Raw genomic sequence first — 26,070 nt, 5'->3', positions numbered from 1 at the left:
CTCTCCAGGGCTTTTATTATAACAGGTACAACTTCTATCTTCGTCAACTTCTACAATCTTTTTATCTCCCTTTTCAACTCTTGGTACTTTTCGACTTTCTCCTTTTCTTTTTTCTTCACATTCACATCAACTGGCACTGCTATATCAATGATTATTGCCTTATGTTCCTTTTTTCTAATAAGACTAAATCTAGTCTCTTTGCTTCCATCACATTATCACATTGGATATTCATATCCCACAATAATTTCACATTATCACTCTGCACTACTCTTTCTAAAACATGCTAGTGCTATTTTTCACTGCGTTCCAATCTTCTTTTCTTGCATATATCCCAGTGCATTAATCTTGTAATATTGTCATGTCGTCTCTTGTACTCCTTTTGAGATAATTTCTGACAACGACTAACAAGATGTACATTCTCATCTTTCTGCCAATATAGTGGACATAGGAGACTTTCAATCATTTTATCAAATAATTTGTGCTGAGCGCTTGCTTATTATTATTATTATTATTATTATTATTATTATTATTATTATTATTATTATTATAAGGTCGATGGAAAGCTGCACTCGATGCCATACAAAAACCCGTCTGAGACAGTATCAGTGAAAATGGAAGGGAAGTTTATGAAACTGGAATCGCAGTGTGGCTTGAAAGTAAGGTTCGATGGTGTGCATGCAGTAATAATTACTCTACCCGATTTGTATGCTGGCAAAATGGAGGGAATCTGTGGTGACTGTGATGGTAATCCCGGAAATGACCTGATGTACAACTTACGAGACCTTTCTCAAATTGCTAATAAGACAGCTGCTTATGAAGAATTTGCACGCCAGTATCTTGTTTTTGATGATTCTGATAAACCAGCAACAGATGCTATGTAAGTATTTCACTCGTTTTTATATACATATTCGACAGAATGATATGATCACTGTATTACCCCCCCCCTCAAATTAAGGGTCCATTGTTTTGTAGGTAATGAAATAAAATACATATTTGTTATCAAATGCAAAAGAACAAATCATAAACAGTAAATTAAATCATAAATCTTTTACGCTAAACCACAACATTCTTCCGAGAAAGAATGCACCATTTTTGTAATTTGCAAAACTCAATGATTTTCTGCAAAGCTAATGAAAAAGAAAACAGCATTTTTCTTTACAAAACAACTAAACTAAACTCCAAGAATAAATACTGGATTCGACATTAAATAACCCCAACAAAGGTTGATATGCTGTAAAACAAAATAACCAAACCAAACTGTGAGCAAAATAAGTTAAACAACTTACATGTCATGAAAAAGTTAGTGATCGGTAGAGAGTCGGTGTCACTTTTGACATTGCAAAACCTAATGACGTTTTTGACTCTAGTTTTATACTTCCGGCTGACAGGAAGTCATTTGCTTATTAGCAGCCGGTTATTTAGGAGCATTACTTCCTTCAAGTGGTGTCTTTTGAGAAAGTCTTGATGACGATTGTACTTGTAGAAATCCTTTTTACGTGTTACCTAGATTTTATGCGCACAGATTTATAGTCTACACTTTATATTCTTGTGTTATTTGACTTTTGACAGAGTTAGAGTGGCGACTTAGCGATATTTCACGACTTTTACACCAGACCCAACTCTGATCAACTTACTATCTGTGGTGTCGGAGAGATTTTAACAAAAGATAATTAATAAATATTTGACAATATAAACGATACTAATGACGGCAAGTAGAACTATTGGGGCTTTGTTTATAATCGATTCTTAAGTTGTCATATCACGTCACATTGTGCCAAGTTTCTAACTCTTCCAAGTTCCCGCTTTTTGTGTCTATTTTCGTATGCTATCATTTTCTCATGTTCTCGCAGGGAAAGGTGGTCGCCAGAAACCTGTTACTTGACCAATTGGACTTTTGTTTCCTGTTTAAGTGCTAACGTTAGAAAGATAATTCAATTAGCGATTTTTCTTAATTATATCCTATGTATTTTAGAGTACGTTAATTAATAATAATAAATTACTAAACAATTCAACCTCATATGAAGAATAAGCAATATGAAATATTAAGATGACCGCACATAAAAAGACATTAAATGCAGTTTTAAAAGGTGTGTTAGTTTCATACCCACAACCTAAATAAACTCATTTTAGATATAACCTTTACTAATATATTATATGCAATAAATATTTGTTAAATTATGTGATATTATTATATAAATAATCTCTTTGTAGACTAATACCTTTTGGAAAAATTTTAACTCAGGACTAGCTTTACATTTAATACCAAGATGGCTGATTAAGAAAAAACGTAGTTTTGAATCTTCTATGGGATTCCATTTTCCGGCATTATATTGTCATGCATTTTTCTTTCTTATGAAAACATTTCTATTTTTCTGAGGAGTCAACGCACAAATAGTCAATATTTACATAATAATAACTGATTATTTCAACGTAACGAAACAGATCTGTAAAAAATGTGCCGAAGATTTTAAATGTTGAAAGAATTGTTTGACAAGAAATATAAATATTTGAAGCTTGAAATGTAGCTATACTGTTATTATTATTTTTTATATATGCTCTGTTATTATTTTTAACAGAAGGTATTGTTCACAAAAGATAAAATATAAAAAAATACACTCGTGGAATAAATGATGGGTCTCGTTTGAAATTCATAGGTTCAAAAAGATACACCTAAAAAAGGTTGGAGGTTACATCAACTGAAACGTTGTGAGAATAACACTCAAAATTAGAACAATAGTCCGAATAACACCAAATAATGCAAAAGAAAATTATTACATCACATACAAATGTTTTTTTTTTTGAAATGGGGTTATTAATTTCGAAATGTTAGAAACACTTGGACACGTGGTGAAGATTAAAACCAACAGTAAGTTGAAAGTAACAGAAAATTATTATATTGTTTCGTTGCATCGGTCATCATCATTTGAAGGTTTTTGATAAAGTGCAGAAACGCATCTGTAATTTGATTGATACCACACTTTCTTTTCCTCTGTAATCTCTGTCTCACAGACATGATGTTACTAGCCTCAATCTTTTGTATAACTATTATAACATGTGTTCTTCAGAATGGTTTGATCTATTCCCTGCTTCTTTTGTTGCAGCTCGTTTGACTTGTTGGTCTAGTAGTCTCCATCAATTTGCTGTTTTGGTATTTCATCGGAATACAATGTCTTAATCTAGTAGCTTCTTTCTAAGAACTGCAAAGTTGTAGAACTCTCTTCCTGTTGTCTGTTTTGCTTCTACCTACAACCTTGATTTTTTTTGTCAAAACTAGGGTTAATAGGCATCTCCATCTCAGATATTCCTTCAATTCATCAAATGCTTATAAACTTACATCGCATTTTCACAGGCTTTTGATGTTTTCGATATGCCCCGGAAAGAGATATATTTGTTTATGATGGCTGAGTGGTTTTGGCTACTGAATGAGTGATACAATCTAGTAAGTCACCTTAATGAACAATTGTTAGTAGTCATAACTTGTAATATGCTTAAGTTTTAAGCTGTCAGCGTATCTTTAGACGTCTTTCCCAGGCTGTTCTGCCCCATTTGTATCTATGGTTTATACCAACTAATGATATTTTTGAGAAGAGATACCCGGATATATTCATATTCCTTACATCAGTTTTGTTGATTTTATTATTCCGTTTCTAATTTGACTTCTTTCGCCTATTTATTTCTATTTTTCTTCTTTATTCCAGATGCCGTATTAAATGAGGTCCATTGCCAAAGAGCGAAGAATATGCAATATTTCAAAGAATTTGTTTTCAAAAATAAAAAATATTTTAAATACGTTTATGACTTCATATGCAAGACAACTGTGACGTTGCACAACCTTGCCGCTTTTTTTTTTAACATAGCAGAAATATTTTTAGTAAAGTTCATTCGCTTTTGGTGTGGTGTGGTGGGGTGGGGTCCTTGTTTTTCTTGTATTTTCCTTCACGTATTAATAAATACATGATAAGCAATTATAGATTTTCATTTTATTTTTCCACAAAAAAAAAAAAAAAAAAAAGATTCGCTTTCATAATTTATGGATATGCACCGCTGCCAACTTGAGCGTATTTGTTGTAGATATGCAAGGGCAATTGCAACAGTAGTCTTTTATTTTCACACACGCATACACACACATTATATATATATATATATATATATATATATATATATATATATATATATTATGTATATATATATATATATATATATATATATATATATATATATATATATATATATATATATATATATATATATATACTGTATTAACAAAACCAAGACTTCAATAAATTAATTGATAGCAACAGAAAGTGTATTTCATTTTAAGTTACAATTGTCTCCATACCAGTCGGACAATTTCAAGCATTATGGCGTTTGAAAATTTTCACATAACCAGCATTTCTTCAGACTTCTTGAATAAAAAACACTCTTGACAATAGAACATTGTTTAAAGAAAATTCCCTTAACGGAAATGAAATGCGAAAACATTTACCCTGGAGGCATCCTCCGTCAAAAGCCCATTCAAATATTAATATATCACCTAATTTTCGTATCCTTATTTAAAAACAATCATAAGAAGTTTCCACAAAAACCCGTAGCCATTTAAAATCTTTAAATAATACCATTCATTAAATTCCTAAATTAGATTTCTATATTTCTTTATTTCACATAATTAATTTGTTAAAAAGAATTTTTAAATTTTATTTCTATATTTATAATATGGTTAGAACAACCTTGCTATAAATTTACGGTTAATTTTTAGTTTCGTATATATATATATATATATATATATATATATATATATATATATATATATATATATATCCTTGTAGAGATCATCAGTTGTTTACCACAACAAACTCTTGGAGATTCAAGAAAAAAACAGTATTATATATCATGGCACCCCAGCAGTGTTGATTAAACGTCAACTTCCTCAAAAGCAAAAACAAAAATTTCCAGATATCGGGATCTAGTTTTCGCTTCAGAATAGCTTTTTTGATTCATGTTATTATATATGTATACGCGTGTGTGTATCGATATATATATATATATATATATATATATATATATATATATATATATATATATATATATATACCGATACATATATATATCGATACATATATATACATATATATGTATATATATATATCAATACATATATGTATGTATACATTATATATATATATATATATATATATATATATATATATATATATATATACATACACACGCATATACATATATAATAACATGAATTATATATTGCAGAAAACCGGGTGTTAGAGTGATTTGATGGATGAATCAAAATAGCCAAACGAACGAAGGTATTATATATTTTTCTTTCATTAACGATCGTAAAAACCTGTGATTTTTTTTTGTTTTTTTTTGTCAATTTTTGTTGATACGTCACATTTTAACACCCGGTTTCCTGCATCGGTATAATCTCCTTATACCCATTGGTATTTATTTACCAACAACGTATCAAGCAGACTGCCTTTCCATTATATATATATATATATATATATATATATATATATATATATATATATATATATATATATATATATATATATATATATATATATATATAGAATAATGAATATTTATAATTATTATCATTCACATACATATAAATTCTCATAGAATAATCAATGTAGAAGATGAAACTGTTCAACTGCTTGCACAATTTGAACCATGGACTCCAATCACTTTTGAAATAATTATGAAAATTTTATTTGTTACACTGGTGGATTCGCACTGACCAGTTTTCTTTGCTTGGTTTAGATGTGTGTGTGTGTGTGTGTGTGTGTGTGTGTGTGTGAAAAGCGGTTTTGATTTATAACTCTTGCTTCATTTCTTGTAATAATTATATTTTAGTAGTAAATCGTTGAAATCGACCATTTTTAATCAAGTCAATTGATTGCCTGCTTTAGCTGAGGACTATCGCCGTGCACTAAGATGAAGCTTAACATGCCTACCTGCAGTGATTTCGTTCATTATTCCCCTATAGTATTAACAGTAGTAATAATAGTGGTACTACTGCTGCTACTAATATAACTCTGTGAAGACTGTTGTATTCACTGGTACGTAAGTGTTATCCTAAGTTTTGGATGCCTAAGAAAGTTCAATAGCATGCACTCGATCACTTATACGATGACAGGGTTGATGGGCAATTACTATATTCTCTGTCCCAACTGTGGTAAGAAGAAAAAAGAGCAGAAATAAAAGAAAAATTAAAAGAACTCCAAAAAATACACTCAATGTCTCCAGGAATATGTGTGTCACAGGGCCGTGGTTTGCAGGCGTTTGGTTGGCCACCCCTCTCTCCGGCTTGCTGTCTCCTGACAGAAATTACTTTAATTGGTATCATTTGTTTGTGAGTTAGTCACAAATTCTGTACGCAACAAATAATTTACTCCAGATGTAAATATTTTTTGTTTCTGTTTATAAAGATTGATTATTAAATAAGTTCTAGATGGAAAAATAGTAGTTTACACTTATGAAAAAGAAAAAAATATATATGCAATGTCTTTTTTCAACTAGCAGCCAGCTTAGACAATGACTCAAATGGAATCTTTATTCCAACAACCGATTGTCTCCTCTCCCCTTTCTCTATATGATGGTCAATGAACGCAGGTTATGGCATGGTTGGAGGGGTGAACAGATTCGAGTTCCAACTTCAACCGAATTCGACTGACTAGACTAGCGAAAAGAAGCTCCATGCACTCTCTTATAGGGAGGTGACGGTGTGGGTTTGATAAGTCTGCGGTTTTCATTCAGCCAATCCATCTTCATTACATCAAAATTGGATTCGCTCTGATTGGCTAAATTGGTTAAATCACTTGTGCATATTAATTGAGTAATTTTCCAACATGATAAATTTATTTTTTCCACACAAGTTACCTACACAGCGAAATCCTAAAACTTTGAACCCAAGGTCATATCCCAAGCAAAACAATACTATTAAACACCATGTAATGATTCCCATCACAAAACAATATTATTATAAACGGTATTATCATTCCCAAAGTTATTTTTTCTTCTTGTATTTTGCATCTCCATCCAAACACTTTGGGTCAGCAAGATTACCGGTTGTTGCTCAGGATTGTTCACATAATAAAACGCTTGCATTCATCTCTAATTAAGCCGTTACTGATATAAATTTAGATAATCACAGATAGTTGCCTCACACTAATCCTATTACTTCTGATAATATTAATGGTAACAGCAACTTATGCAATCATAAAATAAAAATAATTGTCCATTAATGTGACATTTAACAGTTAACTTAATATGCAAAAACATTATCTTAATATAGATGTAAACAAAAAATACAAGCATCAACACTAATATCAACTGTGAAATATTTCTTAATATTTGTCCGTCTTTCCTTCTGCCAGTTACAATTTTAAAATGTAATAAATACGTTGGAGAATTTGTCTTATTTTGAAATATCAGTGATGTTAACTGCTTTAGAAATGGCAACTACTGCATTAAAACTAAATAAAATATTCCAAATTTGTTTTTATAAATAGAGCTTAAAACATTACCTTAATGAAATAATTATTGCTTTGGTATGACGTCATATTTAATTATGTTAATATAAAAATTTAAAATTGCAACTTATCTTTATAGTAAAATAGCATATTATAAACATAAAAACAGATGAATTATTAACAATAAACATGAATTCATAGCCAACTGCAGGCATATAAATAAAAAATAGTTTATTATTAATTCATTCAATGTTATAGAAAAATGAATATAAAATAAAAGTATTTCTATTAAATAGCTAATGATTATTATAACTTTAACACAGGAAAAATAAATGAAAATAAGAATTTATTTACTAACAAGCTTACTTATATGTAATGATAATAATAAATCAATTTTAATATATAATAATAAATCAATTTAAATATATAATAATAAATCAATTAAAATGCTAAATAATAATAAGAAATGAATTTAAATATGTACCAATAAAAAGAAATCAATTTAAATATGTAGTAATAATAAATTAATTTAAATATATAGTAATAATAAATTAATTTAAATATATACCAATAAAAAGAAATCAATTTAAATATGTAGTAATAATAAATTAATTTAAATATATAGTAATAATAAATTAATTTAAATATGTACCAATAAAAAGAAATCAATTTAAATATATAGTAATAATAAATTAATTTAAATATATAGTAATAATAAATTAATTTAAATATGTACCAATAAAAAGAAATCAATTTAAATATGTAATAATAATAAATCAATATAAATATGTAATAAAAATAATAAATAGTGAGTATATAATAACTATTTTAGAAAGCTGACACACTGCTGTGAAATTGAAATAATTTGAAAAGAATAATATGGAATTAAAATGTCAGCAGAATTTGAAACCATGTTACACACTATTGATCGAATGAGAGAGAGAAAATAATAATAAATAGAAAATAATGTTCATGCCTTTTTCCTTCCATACCGTAAAAAAAGCTGAATTGTTTCTATGTACTTTGAAAATATAGTTCTCGCAATTATAAGTTATGAACAAAAATTCATGGTAAGTGTAAATAACATCAGAAAATTTTCAGCCAACGCACAATACCCAAGTTTTTCTGAAATTTCAATCATTTAAAAAAGAGATTATGGTTTAAAACTATTGATACAAATTTGAAACTATGTAACAGGTTATTAAATGTTTATAAGTGTGAATGTATGTGTGTGTGTTTGTATGTCTTGATAAAACTTTGGAAATTCAAAGCGTATAAGAATGTTTCTGGTACTGGCATAAAAAGCAGGGATTCGGATGCATAATATGTGGAATATAGAACAAAATAATTTTTTATGCCTTAACGACTGCAGAATCTGATGAGGGTTTACGTAAAATAGTTTCTTTCTAAATGATTTCAGCACATCTGTGCATGCATGAACTGCTTCCCCTCTCAGATGTGTTAACTACATAAATTTGCAACGGTATAATATATCTGTCACCATGGCCCAATGAGTTGGGATATTGACTAAGAAATATTTGTTTAAATTAGATTTGAAATCTACCATGTTGTATTCAACCGGGAAGCATGCCAGCAGAATAGTGTTCCAAAGGCTGGCAGTTCTGGGGAAGAAGCTTTGTTCATGGAATCTGCATTTAAATTTAGGCACAGATATAGAGTGGGAACAATCATATATAGCGGTTGTGGCTAGCCGAGAGTTTTGTGATAGTTTGGCAAGGGAGAAACATAGACTAGAGTTCAGGCGAGCACTTGCAATGAAAATAGTGATAGAACAGATACAGGCTCGTGACGTCTTTTCTGTGGGAAAGAGGTTGCAAGGAAGAGAAAAGGGCATCACTTACTAGGTTTCCAAGCCAGTTTTGAACTCTATCAAGGTAGGATGCTGAACAACTCCTGCCCAGATGTGGCAACAGTACTCTATTTTAGGGTGTACCTGGCTCTTTTACAGATAGAGGATTGTATCAACAGTGAGATTCATACATGAGCAGTAGAGTGATCCAACCATTTTTCAGAGGTCTTGGCAACATATTTGATGTATGTGTTCCATTTCAGATCAGGGGTGAAATTCAGTCCTAGAAGCTGGTCTTACACAGGGCTTCCCCAAGACGAGGGTCATTCATTTCAGTTGAGGCATGGTGGGTATGAGAGTGATTATTATGAAAGGAGAAAAGCTTGGTTTTTGATCCATTAAAATTAACCAACCACCTTTTCCTCCATTGCGCCTCGTTCTCAAGATCAATAATAAGCGAATCAGGAAGATCTTGGTCATTGCTGGCTTTTGAAGTGTTGCCATAGATCGTTGTGTCGTCTGCATAAATGTCTATGAATGAGAATGTAATTTGGGAGATCATTGATAAAAATCAGGAACCCTGAGGGATGCCAGCATTAATACAATGCGTTTCTGATTTCTACCTACCAACAACTACTCTTATAAGCCTATCAGAAATTTTTTAACTGAGAGGACAGTCCCAGCTATTCTATAGCTGGCGATCTTGTGAAGTAGACCTTTATGACACACTCTATCAAAAGCCTTTTATATGTCAAGAGTTATTTCTCTAGAGATGAAGCCTCTATCGAGAGATTCAATAATCCTGTGTGATATAACAGTTGATACATACAGAAATTTGTTTGTCACTTATTGTGTTTTCAGCCACAGGAAGAGAATATGGGGGTAAATGGCCCCGATTGCAAAGGGGAGAATTTCCTGCAAAGTTCTTGCCAAAGAGTTTTTCTTTGTCAGATACTGACGAGATTACTTCAGGTCCATTGATGATGGTAGGGATAGAGGACATTGTTCCATTCAGGGCTCTATTTATTAAACTGGTGGGAGCAAAGCCACTGCTCAGCTACTTTAAACTTAGCATTTTCTTCTCTATCGTTTCGTACTAAGCATACAAATTTCTCATATTTTTTATTACTCTTTTACAATTGTTGCTGGCAGTCCTAAAGTTGGCTTTAGTTTCACTTTTATTACGCTGAAAGCAATGGAAATAATTATTTCTGTGTGCAATGGCAGTGACACATTCTGGGGTAAACCATGAATGACTGTTGGGCTTTTGTTGGAAATCTTTGGAGGGTATGAAGCTGTCTATGTCGACAGTTAACCATACAGTCAGGTTTGCTACTATATAGGACTCGTTTTTTTTCAATATGGAATGCAGAGGTATATCTGATATGAATGTTCAGAAGTCATCCTAGTCAGCTATAGAGTATCGATACACAGTACAATGGACTGAGGACTTATTAGTCTTTGTTTTTATCTTAACTGAAGGATTAAGAATTAGGGAAAAGGTCGACAGAGTTGTTAGAGCAGAACAGAAAGAGAAAAAAATATATAAAACCAATTTGCTACCGTGTAATTGAGATTAACAGATTAAAACAGTAACTAAATAAAAAAGTAAATAATTTATATATATTTTTCTTCAAATTCTATCAAAAAACGTATAATTTCTATATACATTAAAAATTAGGTCATTATATTCGAAACATAAGTAAAAGTTCACACCGTGTAACACGCTAGTGATGAAATATAAGTGTATAAAAGAAAATAATTTTCATATTTGCAAAATTAACATTCCGAACAGATATATACCAAAACTTTTCTATATATTTTGAAAAAGAGGTTATATTTTCAAAATACAAACTTTGGCATCGTCTAACGCCCTATAAGGAAAATATTAAGCAGTATATAAATATATAAAGGAACGATTTTGTATTTATTTTTCTTGACATACTGTAAAATAAATAAAAACGCATCGTTTCCATATACTTTTAAAACGGTTTTATATTTCTTAAAGCTCAGTAAAACGTTGATAACGAGTCGAAAATGACACTGTAAATAAATATAAAAGAAAATGACTTGTATGGTTTTGTCTTATGCCTTGAAACAAATAAAAACAAATTGTTTCTATATATATATCAAGATGTGTCTCCCAGGCAGCATCCTTTAGCCCTAACTAATCAGACGGGGAGTGGGGGTATAGTATAGTGTTGACATTTTTGTAAAAAATACCACATGGCCAAAAAAAAGAATGATGAGATATTTCCGATTTGGTTCATTGAATACCAAAGCAATACCTATTGCTGACAATTAAATGCAAATATGAGCCACTATTTTACCCAGAGCTGGTAATTGCACCATGCGTGCAGTGTTAGTTTAAAGGATTTAAACTCTATTTATATTTTAATTCTCTTAAATTTAATACAAAAAATGTAACATGGATAAAAATCAACTGTAAATGCAGTGTTGAGATCTTTGGAAAATTCAGGAGGCACACATTTTCTAAGCTTAGGAACTTTTCCAAGTTGTCGAAGATGACAAACAGTTTGAGAAAAGCTTCATTGCTATTTCTTCCAACCGTTTCTTTTGGGGGGAAAACTGGATCAAATAGATAATTAAATAGGAGCCATAAAAATTTAGATAAAAAAACTAAAGAATGTCGTCGCCAGAAAATCTATTACAATGTAAACCGAAGGAAAAGCTATCTGTTTTGTTTTGCATATTTTGATGTCGGAATGGTGGACCACCCACAGCTAGTGCTAATGATTAATGTAACTATTAAAAATTTATTTTGAACAACCATAAACAGAGATTCGCTCAAAGTCCTGAACACAGAGGCTGATTATCATAGACAGACATCTTACAATAAGAAAGAAAGTAAAATAAAATAAATAAAAAATAAATTATTCAATTAGAAATATACTTGTTTGGGGAGGAGAGATGAAGAGAGATGGAGAGGTTTTAAAAGAAGGGAAGGAAGAAAACATACTCAGAAGAGAAAAGAAAAGAGAGAAAAAAGACAATAGAAGGGAAAGAGTAATCTCCAAACGATAGAGAAGGAAATGCTAATCTCAAAGAGATGATGGTTGAAATTAGGGTTCCATAAAAAAAAAAAATCTGTTTGAAAATGAAGAAGACTTGCTTGCTGGGTGTCAAAGAGTACACACCTTCGATTTGAGCTGTTGTCTATAGCTAGATAACTTCCCCAAAATAGTTAAGTTGAAAAGCTCTTCCTTCTCTGACTGAGAAGCTGTCTGAACGAAACTAAGTTGAAAACATCGTACATCATGAAACCATCAAGAACCTGAAAAATTAACTTTCCTCTGCACAAAGTGTACACTAAAATATTTTATGAATAATTATTCTCATTTATAAAAAAGGTTCTCTGAGTTATTGAATTGCTTTGATTTGACAACGCCGACACCACAGCCAGCCATACATCAAAGCACCTATGAGAAGAACTCAAACCACACCACCTGACGACGAACAGCCAGTCAACATGATAAAGGTACTGCCACATGGACTTGAGGTTATCCATGTTTTGTACACTTTGAGCATCGGATCGGTGGTTTCAGAGACAAGTGAGTGTTTAGTTACATTTTAAGGGGTCCAACACTAGACGAAGTTAAGAGTGTTGCCACAGGGACTTAGGTTGTGCACAGTTTCTTGTCGTGTGTACGACCAGACCCTGGTGGTTACAGTTTTTAGTGTCTATGGTGTTTGCATATAATTAGAAAAGAAGGTTGTATGCTCGAAATATCAGTAAAACCCACAGTTTCCTGGGTAATCTGAAAACAAAAAATCTTCTCAACAATCTGCGATTTTGTTAGTGACTGTGGAACTATTTTCTAGTGGGACTTGAGAATCTTTATACTGAACTTGGAAGCCTGGATGAAATTTCGAACTGCACTCTTTATTTAAATAATCGAGATTGATTGTTCTCATTCTATCAGCCATAACCAAGTGGAAGCGTTAATTTATGTTATTCTTGGCTGTTCTTGTCTGCAGCAAGGACTGAATCTCCTACGTCCAGAAGACTCTCACCTAGATCTGATTTATAATCAATGTATTGTACCATTAGGCCATGCATCCATGTGGTCAGTTGTGGTACAACTATTGGGAGCCTTAAGCATGATATTTTCTAGATAATTAGTTTTATGACTTGTTACTATAGAAATAGTATTCATATTTTTCTGTAAAAGTTAAGGCTATTAATTTCATGGAATACATTAATATATAAAAACCTTTAGTGTGAGCATGTGTGTGTGTGTGTGTGTGTGTGTGTGTGTATGTGTGTGTGTTCGCGTCTGTGTGTGTTTGCGCATGCATGTGTGTATGTGCGTTTCCTTTTACTCATTCCAAGCAAGGTATATTGCCATGGAGACATAAGGGGATACTGTGTTTAGCAGCCAGATTTATAGGGGTCATCCAAAGGAGAGTGTTGTGCATCACGATATCGGTTAACTTTACATTTAAATTCTGCACTTTAGTACAATCAGAAAAATGGGAAGTAGAATGGGAATTCCTAAGACAAGTGGTCTAAAAGAAAAAAGCTATTAAAGTAGAAGGTTTTACGATATTTTGAGACCTCTACAGTGAAAGAGTAGAATCTGGCTGCTAGTAGAGTTTATTAGGAGTACTTATGTTGAAGGAGTACAAGTGCAGTAATTTTATCAGAGCGTATTCTATGGAAGTACTTGTAAAATAAACACAGGGATGCAACACTGCAGCGATGGAACAGAGACTGGAGCTTAGTAGACCGTGCAGAACCTATTAAGTTTGGGGATCTTTTTTATACTTTGTCCAAGAACTGGGACGTGCAGAGGAGGTGCTAGGGGGTGCCCAAGCACCTTGCCCTTTTACTCCTGTTTTAAAGAAAATATATTATAGGCCTATACTCTACTGAGACGATGTTCATTACTATATTTTTACTGTTTTTGTTCTCGCTTGAGCACCTGCACTGAACAAGTTCTCTCCACATCACTGTCCAAGAAGGTGGTTGGTGCACCAGTACAGATGTGGCAACAATGCTCCATGAATGGTGACTTTATGTGAAGTATAGTATAGTGACAGGTGTAAAGATTTAAAATGTGAAGTATAGTATAGTGACAGGTGTAAAGATTAAAAATGTGAAGTATAGTATAGTGACAGGTGTAAATAGTAAAAATGTGAAGTATAGTATAGTGACAGGTGTAAAGATTAAAAATGTGAAGTATAGTATAGTGACAGGTGTAAAGAGTAAAAATGTGAAGTATAGTATAGTGACAGGTGTAAATAGTAAAAATGTGAAGTATAGTATAGTGACAGGTGTAAAGATTAAAAATGTGAAGTATAGTATAGTGACAGGTGTAAAGATTAAAAATGTGAAGTATAGTATAGTGACAGGTGTAAAGAGTAAAAATGTGAAGTATAGTATAGTATAGTGACAGGTGTAAAGATTAAAATGTGAAGTATAGTATAGTGACAGGTGTAAAGAGTAAAAATGTGAAGTATAGTATAGTGACAGGTGTAAAGAGTAAAAATGTGAAGTATAGTATAGTGACAGGTGTAAATAGTAAAAATGTGAAGTATAGTATAGTGACAGGTGTAAAGATTAAAAATGTGAAGTATAGTATAGTAACAGGTGTAAAGATTAAAAATGTGAAGTATAGTATAGTGACAGGTGTAAAGATTAAAAATGTGAAGTATAGTATAGTGACATGTGTAAAGATTAAAAATGTGAAGTATAGTATAGTGACAGGTGTAAAGATTAAAAATGTGAAGTATAGTATAGTGACAGGTGTAAAGATTAAAAATGTGAAGTATAGTATAGTGACAGGTGTAAAGATTAAAAATGTGAAGTATAGTATAGTGACAGGTGTAAAGATTAAAAATGTGAAGTATAGTATAGTGACAGGTGTAAAGATTAAAAATGTGAAGTATAGTATAGTGACAGGTGTAAAGATTAAAAATGTGAAGTATAGTATAGTGACAGGTGTAAATAGTAAAAATGTGAAGTATAGTATAGTGACAGGTGTAAAGATTAAAAATGTGAAGTATAGTATAGTAACAGGTGTAAAGATTAAAAATGTGAAGTATAGTATAGTAACAGGTGTAAAGATTAAAAATGTGAAGTATAGTATAGTGACAGGTGTAAAGATTAAAAATGTGAAGTATAGTATAGTGACATGTGTAAAGATTAAAAATGTGAAGTATAGTATAGTGACAGGTGTAAAGATTAAAAATGTGAAGTATAGTATAGTGACAGGTGTAAAGATTAAAAATGTGAAGTATAGTATAGTGACAGGTGTAAAGATTAAAAATGTGAAGTATAGTATAGTGACAGGTGTAAAGATTAAAAATGTGAAGTATAGTATAGTGACAGGTGTAAAGATTAAAAATGTGAAGTATAGTATAGTGACAGGTGTAAAGATTAAAAATGTGAAGTATAGTATAGTGACAGGTGTAAATAGTAAAAATGTGAAGTATAGTATAGTGACAGGTGTAAAGATTAAAAATGTGAAGTATAGTATAGTAACAGGTGTAAAGATTAAAAATGTGAAGTATAGTATAGTGACAGGTGTAAATATTAAAAATGTGAAGTATAGTATAGTGACAGGTGTAAAGATTAAAAATGTGAAGTATAGTATAGTGACAGGTGTAAAGATTAAAAATGTGAAGTATAGTATAGTGACAAGTGTAAAGAGTAAAAAAGGTACAGTTATTCATTTTTAAGTATGTCTTATGGGCATAATGGGTATGTCTTAAATTTCAGTATTTTTAGGTTAGTTGAAGATTTGTATTACCAGCTGAAATATTGTGAAAATAACATTCAAATCTGAGTAATCAAAACTAGGTTTTTAATCTAGTACGTGATGCCTTTTTTTTACTTCAACCTCTTTCCACAGAAGATACCCTGCGAGCCTATCTCTGCTCTATTGTTATTTTCATAGCAACTACTGCTCGTCTGAGCTCCAATTTATGGTCCCCCTATCAAACTTTCACAAAGAAACATTCGTCTAGCTACAACGACCATCAACAGTGTCACCAACGCTTTATCTGTGTGCCTAAATATAAACGTAAATTTCATGAACAAAGATTCTTTCCTAGAGCATCCCGCCTATGGAACTCTATTCTGCTGGCCTGCTTTCTGAAACTCTATAGATATGCTATCACACCAATACATTACGGCTAATCATTGAACGGAGGAGGGTACTTTTAACCTCAGATCATGGATTACAAATTCTGAAAAACTTAAAACTCTAATGATAAAAGATAAAAAATTCATAGAACATGGCTGTCAACTGGAAAAAGTTTTAGGGTATAAATATTCCACATCAGAAGACATACTTCAGATTTCAGTGTCATCTATTGACCAGTCTGTTAACACTAAAAGAGGCAGATTAGCCCAAACTGCAAGGGTTTTCGATCCACTGTTTTTGTGCTTACCTGTTACTATCAGGAGCAAACTCTCTTAAGAGATTTGTGGTCTCAAAAATTAAACTGAGATGATGTGTCAGAAGAATTTCAAACTTTATGGTCTGCCTTGTTGCATGATTGCCAAACTAGATTATGTACAATTTCCTAGATTTTTAATCAGTGAAAATAGCCCTACTGATTTTTATATATTTTGTGATGCCTCTAAAGGAGCTTCTGGGTTTGCAGTGTATAGCGTACAGAATAACAAATCCCATCTGTTATTTTCAAAAGCTAAGGTGGCTCCTATGAAGCCTAAAAGCTTACCCACACTTGAATTATTGGCTGTGTTTTTGGCTATTAATTTTTTACGGCCCTTATTGAAAGCTTACTCCCGAATCAAGATTGGAGATGTAATAATATCAGTGGATACATAAGTTCTGTTGTCATGGCTTTTGTCTGAACCAATTAAAGCTAAGAACCAATTTGTGAGAAACAGATTAAAGGACATCCAACAAATGATAGAGGAACTGAAGGGAAAAAATTCTATATTTGTAAAATTCAGATATGTTCCTACTGATCAGAACCCTGCCAATTTGCTCACAAGGGGAGTAACCTTTGAAAATTTTCAACAGCGTCTAAACCGATGGACCTCAGGATCTGAATGGCTCAGCAAAAATCCCATAGAATGGCCATCAAGTGAACTTCAGTGTCTAAGTTAAAATCTATTGTACAACGTACATCACTAAATTACACTGTAGCTAACATTGAACCTCAACCAATGATACCCTTTAATAAATACTCAGATTTCAATAAATTGATCAATGTTACTACTAACATATTTAAGGTCCGAAATAAAATAAAACATGTTGATCTAGATCCTAGTAGTTGTGCTAAAATTTATTTACTTAACATAATGCAGCAACAAAACTTTCCTGCAGAACTTGCTTACCTGCAATCTCCTCAGGGTAAAGAATTACTTTAATAGATAAAAAATGTAAATTTATTTATAGATGAAAGGGGGATAATCAGGGCTAAAGGTAGAATAGGTAAAATCACTACTTATGATTATGAAGTTATCAATCCTGTTTTATTAGCTAAGGATCACGATTCAACTGAACTTATTATCATAGAATATCATAAAAGATGTAAACATCTGGGAATTCAGTCAACCTTAAATAAAATCCGCCTTTCTGGGTTTTGGATACCCAGGGCTAGGCAATCTGTCAAAAAAGTAATATCTAGGTGTGTTTTGTGTTAAAGATTTAATACCTTAGCATTCAGATATCCTAAGGGTACAAATCTTCCAAAACACCGAGTGAATCTCATTAAACCTTTTTTACACACTAGGATTAACTATACTGGACATGTTTGGGTAAAGGGTGACGAAGGTGTTAGTAAAATGCACATGCTTATATTTACTTACCTCAGTATTAGAGCTGTCCACGTAGAATTGGTTAAAGATATGAGCACTCACTCATTTATTCTAACTTTAATTTGATTTACTAACATACATAGAATCCCATGTCATATTTACAGCGATAATGCCAGATTCTTTATAGCTGGTTGCAATCTTATAGAGGAAGGTTTTGCCTCCTCTGAATTCAATGAAAATTTCCAAGTGTCTAACATTAAGCACATCAGATTACCTTTATATGCTGCTTGGGTTGGGAGTACATGGGAACGTATGATCAGGACTATTAAATCATGTTGTATTGGGCATTCCTGAATTAGATATTTTGATCTCCTTACTGTAATTTCAGATGTTCAAAGTGCTATAAACCAAAGACCTCTCACGTCTAGATGTTCTTCGGATTCAGAACTCAAAGTAATAAATCCTAATTGTTTTCTTCATCCTAACGCTAATTTGGGACTTGTACTTAAATTGGATGATCAGGATGTTTGGAAATGCGACCCACCTTCAAGATTAAATATGGTAAAATCTATCGAAGCTCATCATTCTATGTTGACTAGATTCCATAAGCTTTGGTATCAGGATTTGCACAAGGTCAATTTTCAGAACCAAATCAATGTTGATGATGTGGTTCTTGTTAAGAATCCTGCCGAGTCTAGACCATTTTGGCTGCTGAGAAGAGTTTTGGAGTTAGTTGTCGGTGACGACAAAAAGATTCGTTCCATAAAAGTCAAGATAGGTGATGGGTCTGTTCAAGTCCATTCTATGAAACTGCTATATCCTCTAGAAATATCATTAACTCATGCCCACCATCCTAGAACTATTCCAGACTCGAAGGGAGTGTGTGAAAAAAAAGATTGATGTTGCAAAATCAAAAGTCTCTAACGATGTACCAGATACTAAGAGGGAATCTATTCCAACAAAACAATGCCCTAAGAGGACTACAAATTTTAAAAATAGTAAAAACTATCCCAATAATTCTTATATAAACTACTAAATTCAGTTTTATCTAAAACTTAGTCTTCACATACCTTAGCTAATAGGTAATTATTGTAGAACAAAAAAAAAAGTGTGAATGATATTGTACTTTATTATTGAAAGGATGAAGTTTCTATAGTCCTATTAGTGCACCGAATGAGAATTTCTTCACTTACAAACAAAATACAACACTCATGTCTTTCAAACTTTGGACTTTTTTGTGGAAACAAAACTCCACCTCTTCTACTTTCAAATTTAAAGTTCTTAAAAAATAAATAAATAAATAAATGAATTTAAAAAAAATAACATTTTCTATTAACTTTTATCATTGGCTATATTTGCCATTAAAGATAATCAATTTCTATGAATTTTCATCTTTGGCTATTTTTGCCTTAAAAAATAAAAAAATATTTTCTGAGAACTTTTCATCTTTGGCTATTTTTGCCTGGGGGTGGGGGACAAAAAACTTTCCTGTGAACTTTTAGTTTTCAACCTCTAGAACAAACAACCTGCAAATAATCATGTTGTAATGATTTCATATTTCAATTTTGTTTTTGGGGAAAATATTGGAATTATTAAGGAGTTACTAATGGGGTGCACTGTGATTGGATGGAAAACAACCAATCGCAGGTTTCCCTTTTTAGATTCCTCCCAACTCCTCGAGAGCGGTTATTTCGAATTCTCTTCCTCTTTTGCTGGTCGAGCATCGAAGACAACACGTGCTTGTCAGCTTTCTCTGTCATTCATACCAGACACGTGTGAGGAGTTTTGAGAGCAACTGCAACACCAAAAAATTCAAGGCTTCCCTTTTTTTTTACCCCAGCCCGGCCAAACTCCACAGGAAACGAAGATTGTTAAAAGGACGAATCAGCAGATAAGTTCTGCACAAGCGATTGTTTTTGCAAGAAAAAAAATGCTTTCTTCCTCCTCTTTCCTATCAATACAATTTTCTTTATAACAATCTTGTGTTGTGTTCCCTTCTTCTTATCGACGTCACATGAATTTTTGTTACCGTCAAAAGTTTTGATTGCTATAAATTACTTCTATATACACACTCAATAAAACATTTTTGTAATTATCGATGTACATTGTACGATAATATTTTTCAATAACAAGTAAGTACTCCATAATGTTTAATTGTCATTTTTTTAACGTGCCATACTTCACAGGTGCAAATTACACCAAAAATACCCTTGTGTTTATGGAAAAAAACAAAAAAATGGTGATAAAAAGTGGGAGATCAGTTTAGGGCTAATTTATATTGGAAACTAAGCTCCGTCTATCAAATATTTGCAAAAAAATCTAAAAAACACAATTCTTTAGCGACATGATAAGTAATTGTACAGAGAAAAATAGAAATGGTGGAAAGGTGAAAAAATAAATGGTGGTGCTCGAAATTAATCAAAAAATGAGGCGCTTCTACACTATTAGGACGAAATTTCTGAAATCATAATACTGAATTTTACATGAAAACAATGGTATCTACGCATTAGGTGTATCAGAATTTTTGTAGGAATTTTTGGCACCCCTAACACGAAACTGCAAATAAAATATAAAAAACTCGTAATTTCTCTTTTAAAAGTGGGTTGTTTATTTTCTTTATGGATTATACTTCCAAAATAAACTATTAAAGTTGTTTTAAAAGTAAAAGAAATATATTTTTTTATTTTTTAAAAAACAGTAATGAATTTTACGAACTCAATATTTTTCAATTTTTAAACTTTAAAAATCTATCAAAATTTTTCTATTGATTCTATTTTTACGATATTTTCAGGGCCAATGTGAAATTTTATGCTCTTTCCAATAAACCGAATATAATATTTTAGACAAACGTTTTTTTAAATTCACCCCCCCCCATTTTCAAGTGTCTATCAAAAAGTAAATAATTTACTCACCAAAGTTTTATATATCACAAATTAAAGAGAAAAGATCAATAAATAATATATTCAAATTTAAAACAAAAAAAAGTAGTGTTTTTTAGAAATTTACCTGTAAAGTTCGAAGCTTAAAACCTTTTTTTTTTAAACCACGTTGTTTGTTTTTTCTTTTGTTTTTTATTTTTAACGAAACCTTAGTCCTTGCTCCTTTAATTGAAAAAAAAAAATTAGGGCTTGAATTACATTTTTCGAGTAGTTATAAGCTTGGGAAGACAGGGGGTTGAATAATTCATGCCTCCCATTTTGAAATGTCTATTAAAAAGTAAATAATTTATTTACTCACCAAAGTGTTATATATCACAAATTGAAGAGAAAAGGTCAATAAATAATATATTCAAATTTAAAACAAAAAAAAAAAACCCTTTTTAAAAAAAAAACTTTTTTTTTTTTTTTTTTTTTTTTAATGAAATTGGTCCTTGCTCCTTTAATTGAAAAAAAAAAAAAAAAAAATAGGGCTTGAATTACATTTTTCAAGGAGTTATAAGCTTGGAAAGACGGGGGTGGAATTATTAATTATTTTTTCACGAAATTTCTGGCACACCTATCAACGCATTCCTCGTATTTTTAAGATGATTATATCAAAAAATTACGAAAATCGTAAAGGTAGAAAATTATTCATTAAAGAAAATAAAAAAATAGAATTGGATGAAAAGATCGTAAGACACAGGAGAGTTCAAAGGGGGAGGTAATTTTCCGTTTCGATTTAAACAAGATAGCTGAAATTTTTTACCTGCTAAAACGATTAAAGTTGTTGTTTTTTTTTTTTTTAAATAATTCAATAATATTATGGTAATTTCCACTGCATAATTTGGAAGCTACCATTGTAATTTATTAGAATTGAACAACAAAAAAAAAATCTCTTTTATGCAATAAATAAATAAATAAATAAACTGGTTTACAATGAAAATCAACAAATGTTTATTTTGTTTTCCGTTCAAGAACCCGAATTAAATTTTGTGTTGTTGTTTTTTTGGTTGTTGCAACTCGTTGGCGGATTTTCTGAGCAATATGGGCAGCCATGGAAATTGATCTATATAAGCACAAAAAAATATAGCTCATCTCAAGAAAGAGCTGATTTAATCTAAGTGTTATAATTAAAAAAAGACAATTATAATTAAAAAAAAATCAAATAATTATAAAAACGAAATTTATAAACTCGATTTTTCGTTAACCAAGGGAAATAACTCTGTTTACTTCCGGCGGAAATATAACGCTTGAGAAAGGTCGAACCTGCACGTGTTTTATGTCCTCTGTTTAAAAATGGGATAAAGTACTTTTTATGGAATGGTTTAAACCCCCTCCAAAAAGTATTACATGATTTTATGGCTCGTGCGTGCATTCGTACAATTAATCAAACGCTTGTATTTCTGATTTTAAACAGAACAAGCTAAAAACTAAAAACAAAACAACTAGTGTACGATTTTTTGTAACCTTCGATTTATTACCTTAACGGAGTGGAAAAATATTTTCAAGTATTTCGTTTCGGGGAAATTGAGAATTCTTCATCATGCAGGCCCCGGTCACCCCGCAAGGTACAGATCCACAACAACCCGAGATGATGTCGATGGAGACCATGAGTTACCAGCTTCGACAGTTCATGACGAACTACAACCACGTTAGCACGATGTGCTTTGACGACTGCATTCACGATTTCACCGGTCGGAAATTGTTAGCGAAGGAAAACACGTGTACCATGAACTGCATGCAGAAATATCTGAACATGACCCAACGGATCCAACAGCGATTTCGTGAATGCCATATAGGAGAACTTCCGATGGGATCCGAGACCTGGAAACAATTCAGCGGTATGGCCCCCGGCGCTGCCCCTCAGTCGTCGCCCGGTGGGGGTGTGGCGAAATAGAACATAAATGTTAAGTTTTTTTTTTTTTTGTTTTTTTTTTACAACATGGACCAGACACATAGGTTTAAAACTTGCTGAACTATCATGAATAGTTAATTCCTGTCTTTAAAAGTAAATACGCTTTTATAAAGTTTAATCCTATTTCAGTCACCCAAAATATTTAGAGTAAACATTGAACTACACCGTGTTAGGTTATAAAAATACCTTTCCCTTTTATTTTTAAACATTTTAGTTAAAAGAAAATGAGGTGCTTGTTCAGAATTCTCCCGACGCACCCTTCCTTGACTGAAGGAAAATATCGTACACAAAAATTCACGTAAATTGATCAAGTGGTTTTATTTTTATATTAAAAAATATATATATACTTTTTAGCGGATTTGAGTTCTTCCAATATCCACATTTTAAAAATATTAAAATCTAGTTTGAAGTATTTGCGAGTTCTCTTTTTTTTTTTTTTTTTCAGGATGGCGTCACGATATCATCGCTGTTAAGTTAGCCACAAAATCCGATTTTCTTATTTAAAAATAAAACCAATTGATCAATTTACGTGATTTTTTTTTTTTTTTTTTGAAATTTTATTTATTTATTTTTTTTTTTTACGGTAACGTTAAATGGCGCTAATGCATTTGTTACCGCGCTATTTTTTAATAGTTTTTTTTTTATGGCTAAATTCAAGTTTCACGATATCTTTTATTAAATCTTAGGTGGAAGCACAAGCACAACAGTTACAAAACACCCTCCCCATTTTAAGAATGGCTTTAAAAAATAACGTTCTTATTCCTGCACAGTACTAAAAATGCATTAAATCACTAAATTATAGCAAACGTATAATAAAGGACGCTAGGAAAAGTATAATCGCTAGTTTTATAAACAAGTTGAGAAGGATGAACGATAACTCGAGTTTAAAGATCGTGACCAAAGCCAGAAAAATTCTGAATTTTATATTTTTTTTTGAATATTAATAAATGAAGAATCATTTAGAGGTTCTTCTGTACGAGGCGTCTCCCTCAACCACTTCTCTCGCATGCCCCTAGTCCGAATTCGTAGTAGCGGGCCGTCCCGTCGAGCCGATATCAGTGGAATTTTTACTTTGTACCAAAATGGTTATTAATTTTTTTTTTTTATGTTTAATATATTTCAAACTTATATAAATTATTGCACAGTAGTTTCAAATTAAATTGTTTTTTACGATATTTTTATTTATTTAATTTAATTGTTAGATACCGTAAGTTAGAATAACTTTTTAAAATTGGTAATCAAGTTCAAAATGGATTCTTTCTTTTATTAAATAATTTGAAATAAGAAAAATTACTTTTGTTTTAATTTTTTTTTTTTTTGTGCAATAACTTCTCTTTTTTGGAATATGTTAAACATTAAAAAAAAAAACAAAAAAAAAACATCGGTCCAGTCCGGTCGGCGGTCGGTCCGCTGCTACGAATTATATCGGAATAGGGGCAAGTGCATGAGAGTGAGAAAAGTACTACAGGAAAACCCATATAGTTAAAATCTGCTTAGTATTATGCAATGCTTGAGAAAAAACACTAAAATGTGGCAACAGTATGTGAATGAGCGAAATCACACGACATCAGGTCAAATTCGATTGGTATCTTGTTTTGATTTCGTTTATTCGTCATACTAAATGGATTTTAACTCGAAATGATTTTTTTCCTGGAATTTTGCTCTGGTCGCGATTTTTAACACTTACCCTCGACTTATCGTTGTTTCTCAGCTAAACCTCTTTCTTAACGTGCTTATGAATCTTGTGATATTTTTTCCAAGCGATTTTTAATTTTCGCTTTTTAATGTTTTCTTGCATTCTGCTTTGGCCGCGATATTTAACACTTACCTTGTCCTCGATGTGTGATGTTTTCGAAATAATAATTTAAGTGACTGAAATAGGACTTTACCTATTTAAAAATTTCACTTTTTTTTAATTAATGAAAACGGATTGCGTGAACCCAATGTTAAAATTTAAACATTCAAATTTAATAAGTTTGGTGTTCTATCGTCAATCGTAAAAATTCCATCATTGTGATGTATCATCATGAGTTTTTTATTTTTTTTATTTTCGATCATTAAAATCGATTGGTTTATTAAAAAAAGAAAATAAATTGTTCATAAATTAATATTATTAATGAACCTAATGTTTCTGTTTATTTCTTTCTTTCATTAATATTGATTGAGGTGACAATCTACGGGGTGCTTTTCCAGAATTCCCTCCCTTGACCCTTCCAAATCTTAATGATCCAGTAGTTTTATTTTTTACCAAAATCAATTTTTATGGCTAACCAAGGAGCGACGCCATTTTGAAAAGTCTCAAAAACAAGGGAGATAACTCAATATAATAGAAACATGCAAGATTTTTGTTTTTTGTCTACTAATTCCCAAATAGCTTAAAAATGATTTTATTTTTGGTTTGATGTTTTTTTTTTTTTTCCTTCCAGATTTATGTATTTTTTAATTTTTTTTATCTTAATATAAGGGTAATTCTGGATAAGCACCGTTTACAGTTAATTAGGCAGATTTGCTTTTATAGGCGTATGGTGTCCTCGGGCAAGGCAAGCAAAGTGAAAAAAGATTTGACCCTCCTCGAGTTAATGTAGATAAAAAGGGAGGTAATTTTTTTTTTTTTTTTTTTTTTGTATAAAATGTTGGAAAATGTTACAGAATAAACGCATAAAAGTTATCTCCCTTATATCGTCACTTTGAGATGTGGGATGGACTAAAGATTATCTTGTATGAAGTTTGGGTAAATATAGTGCTTGCTACGCTACAACAGAGCACCGACCACTCTAATTTGGTTTCCTAGGGGTATTTGAGGTCGCTGATAACGAATCTGATAATCAAACCCATCGCAAATTTACCGTTTGCATGGTATTAACTCCCTGAACCTAGGGACTATTTTCTGCCATTTTACAACTTCAGTTTACGCTAGACGTGTGCTCCTTCTTATAGCAAACTACCTTCTCATATAGCGTACGAATCTTCTGCGGACAATTTAAAAATTATATGAAAAAGAAATAAAACAAAGTTTTGGGGTGGAGGATAATGTCGGAAAGACTTATAAAAAATTTTTATTTTTCATTGGTGGCCAATTTAAAATTAAAAGAAAGTTGTCTAAAACAAATTTAAAAAAAAAAAAAACGTTATAGCACTTTTTTGGGGGGAAATTTTAATTTTTTTTTGGCTTG

The 26,070-nt window shown here is 31.5% G+C and overlaps 2 protein-coding genes across 2 annotated transcripts in view; both read left to right on the top strand.

Moving 5' to 3' along the window:
- LOC145277997 (zonadhesin-like) overlaps positions 1–3,965 on the top strand; it is a 441,395-nt gene extending 437,430 nt beyond the window's left edge. Inside the window, exons 30-31 of the mRNA XM_080130167.1 lie at positions 552–877; positions 3,699–3,965. Coding sequence (XP_079986293.1) covers positions 552–877; positions 3,699–3,714 — 342 coding nt within the window. The 3' untranslated portion in view covers positions 3,715–3,965. The remainder of the gene's footprint in view (positions 1–551; positions 878–3,698) is intronic.
- Positions 3,966–22,213: 18,248 nt separating this feature from the next.
- LOC145277996 (mitochondrial import inner membrane translocase subunit Tim9-like) lies at positions 22,214–25,018 on the top strand. Its single transcript, XM_080130166.1, has one exon. The coding sequence runs from the start codon at positions 22,526–22,528 to the stop codon at positions 22,877–22,879; it is 354 nt and encodes a 117-aa protein (XP_079986292.1). The 5' UTR covers positions 22,214–22,525; the 3' UTR covers positions 22,880–25,018.
- Positions 25,019–26,070: the final 1,052 nt, after the last annotated feature.

This window comes from Euprymna scolopes, chromosome 6, assembly GCF_053919585.1.
Source record: "Euprymna scolopes isolate OS-2025 chromosome 6, ASM5391958v1, whole genome shotgun sequence".
NCBI lineage: Eukaryota > Metazoa > Mollusca > Cephalopoda > Sepiida > Sepiolidae > Euprymna > Euprymna scolopes.
The sequence above is the reverse complement of the archived record's forward strand: the minus strand, read 5'-3'. Positions and strand labels throughout refer to the sequence as shown.

What these genes read in the sequence shown, in the direction of transcription:
- LOC145277996 (XM_080130166.1), top strand. Translation starts at nt 22,526, where the DNA reads ATGCAGGCCCCGGTCACCCCGCAAGGTACAGATCCACAACAACCCGAG.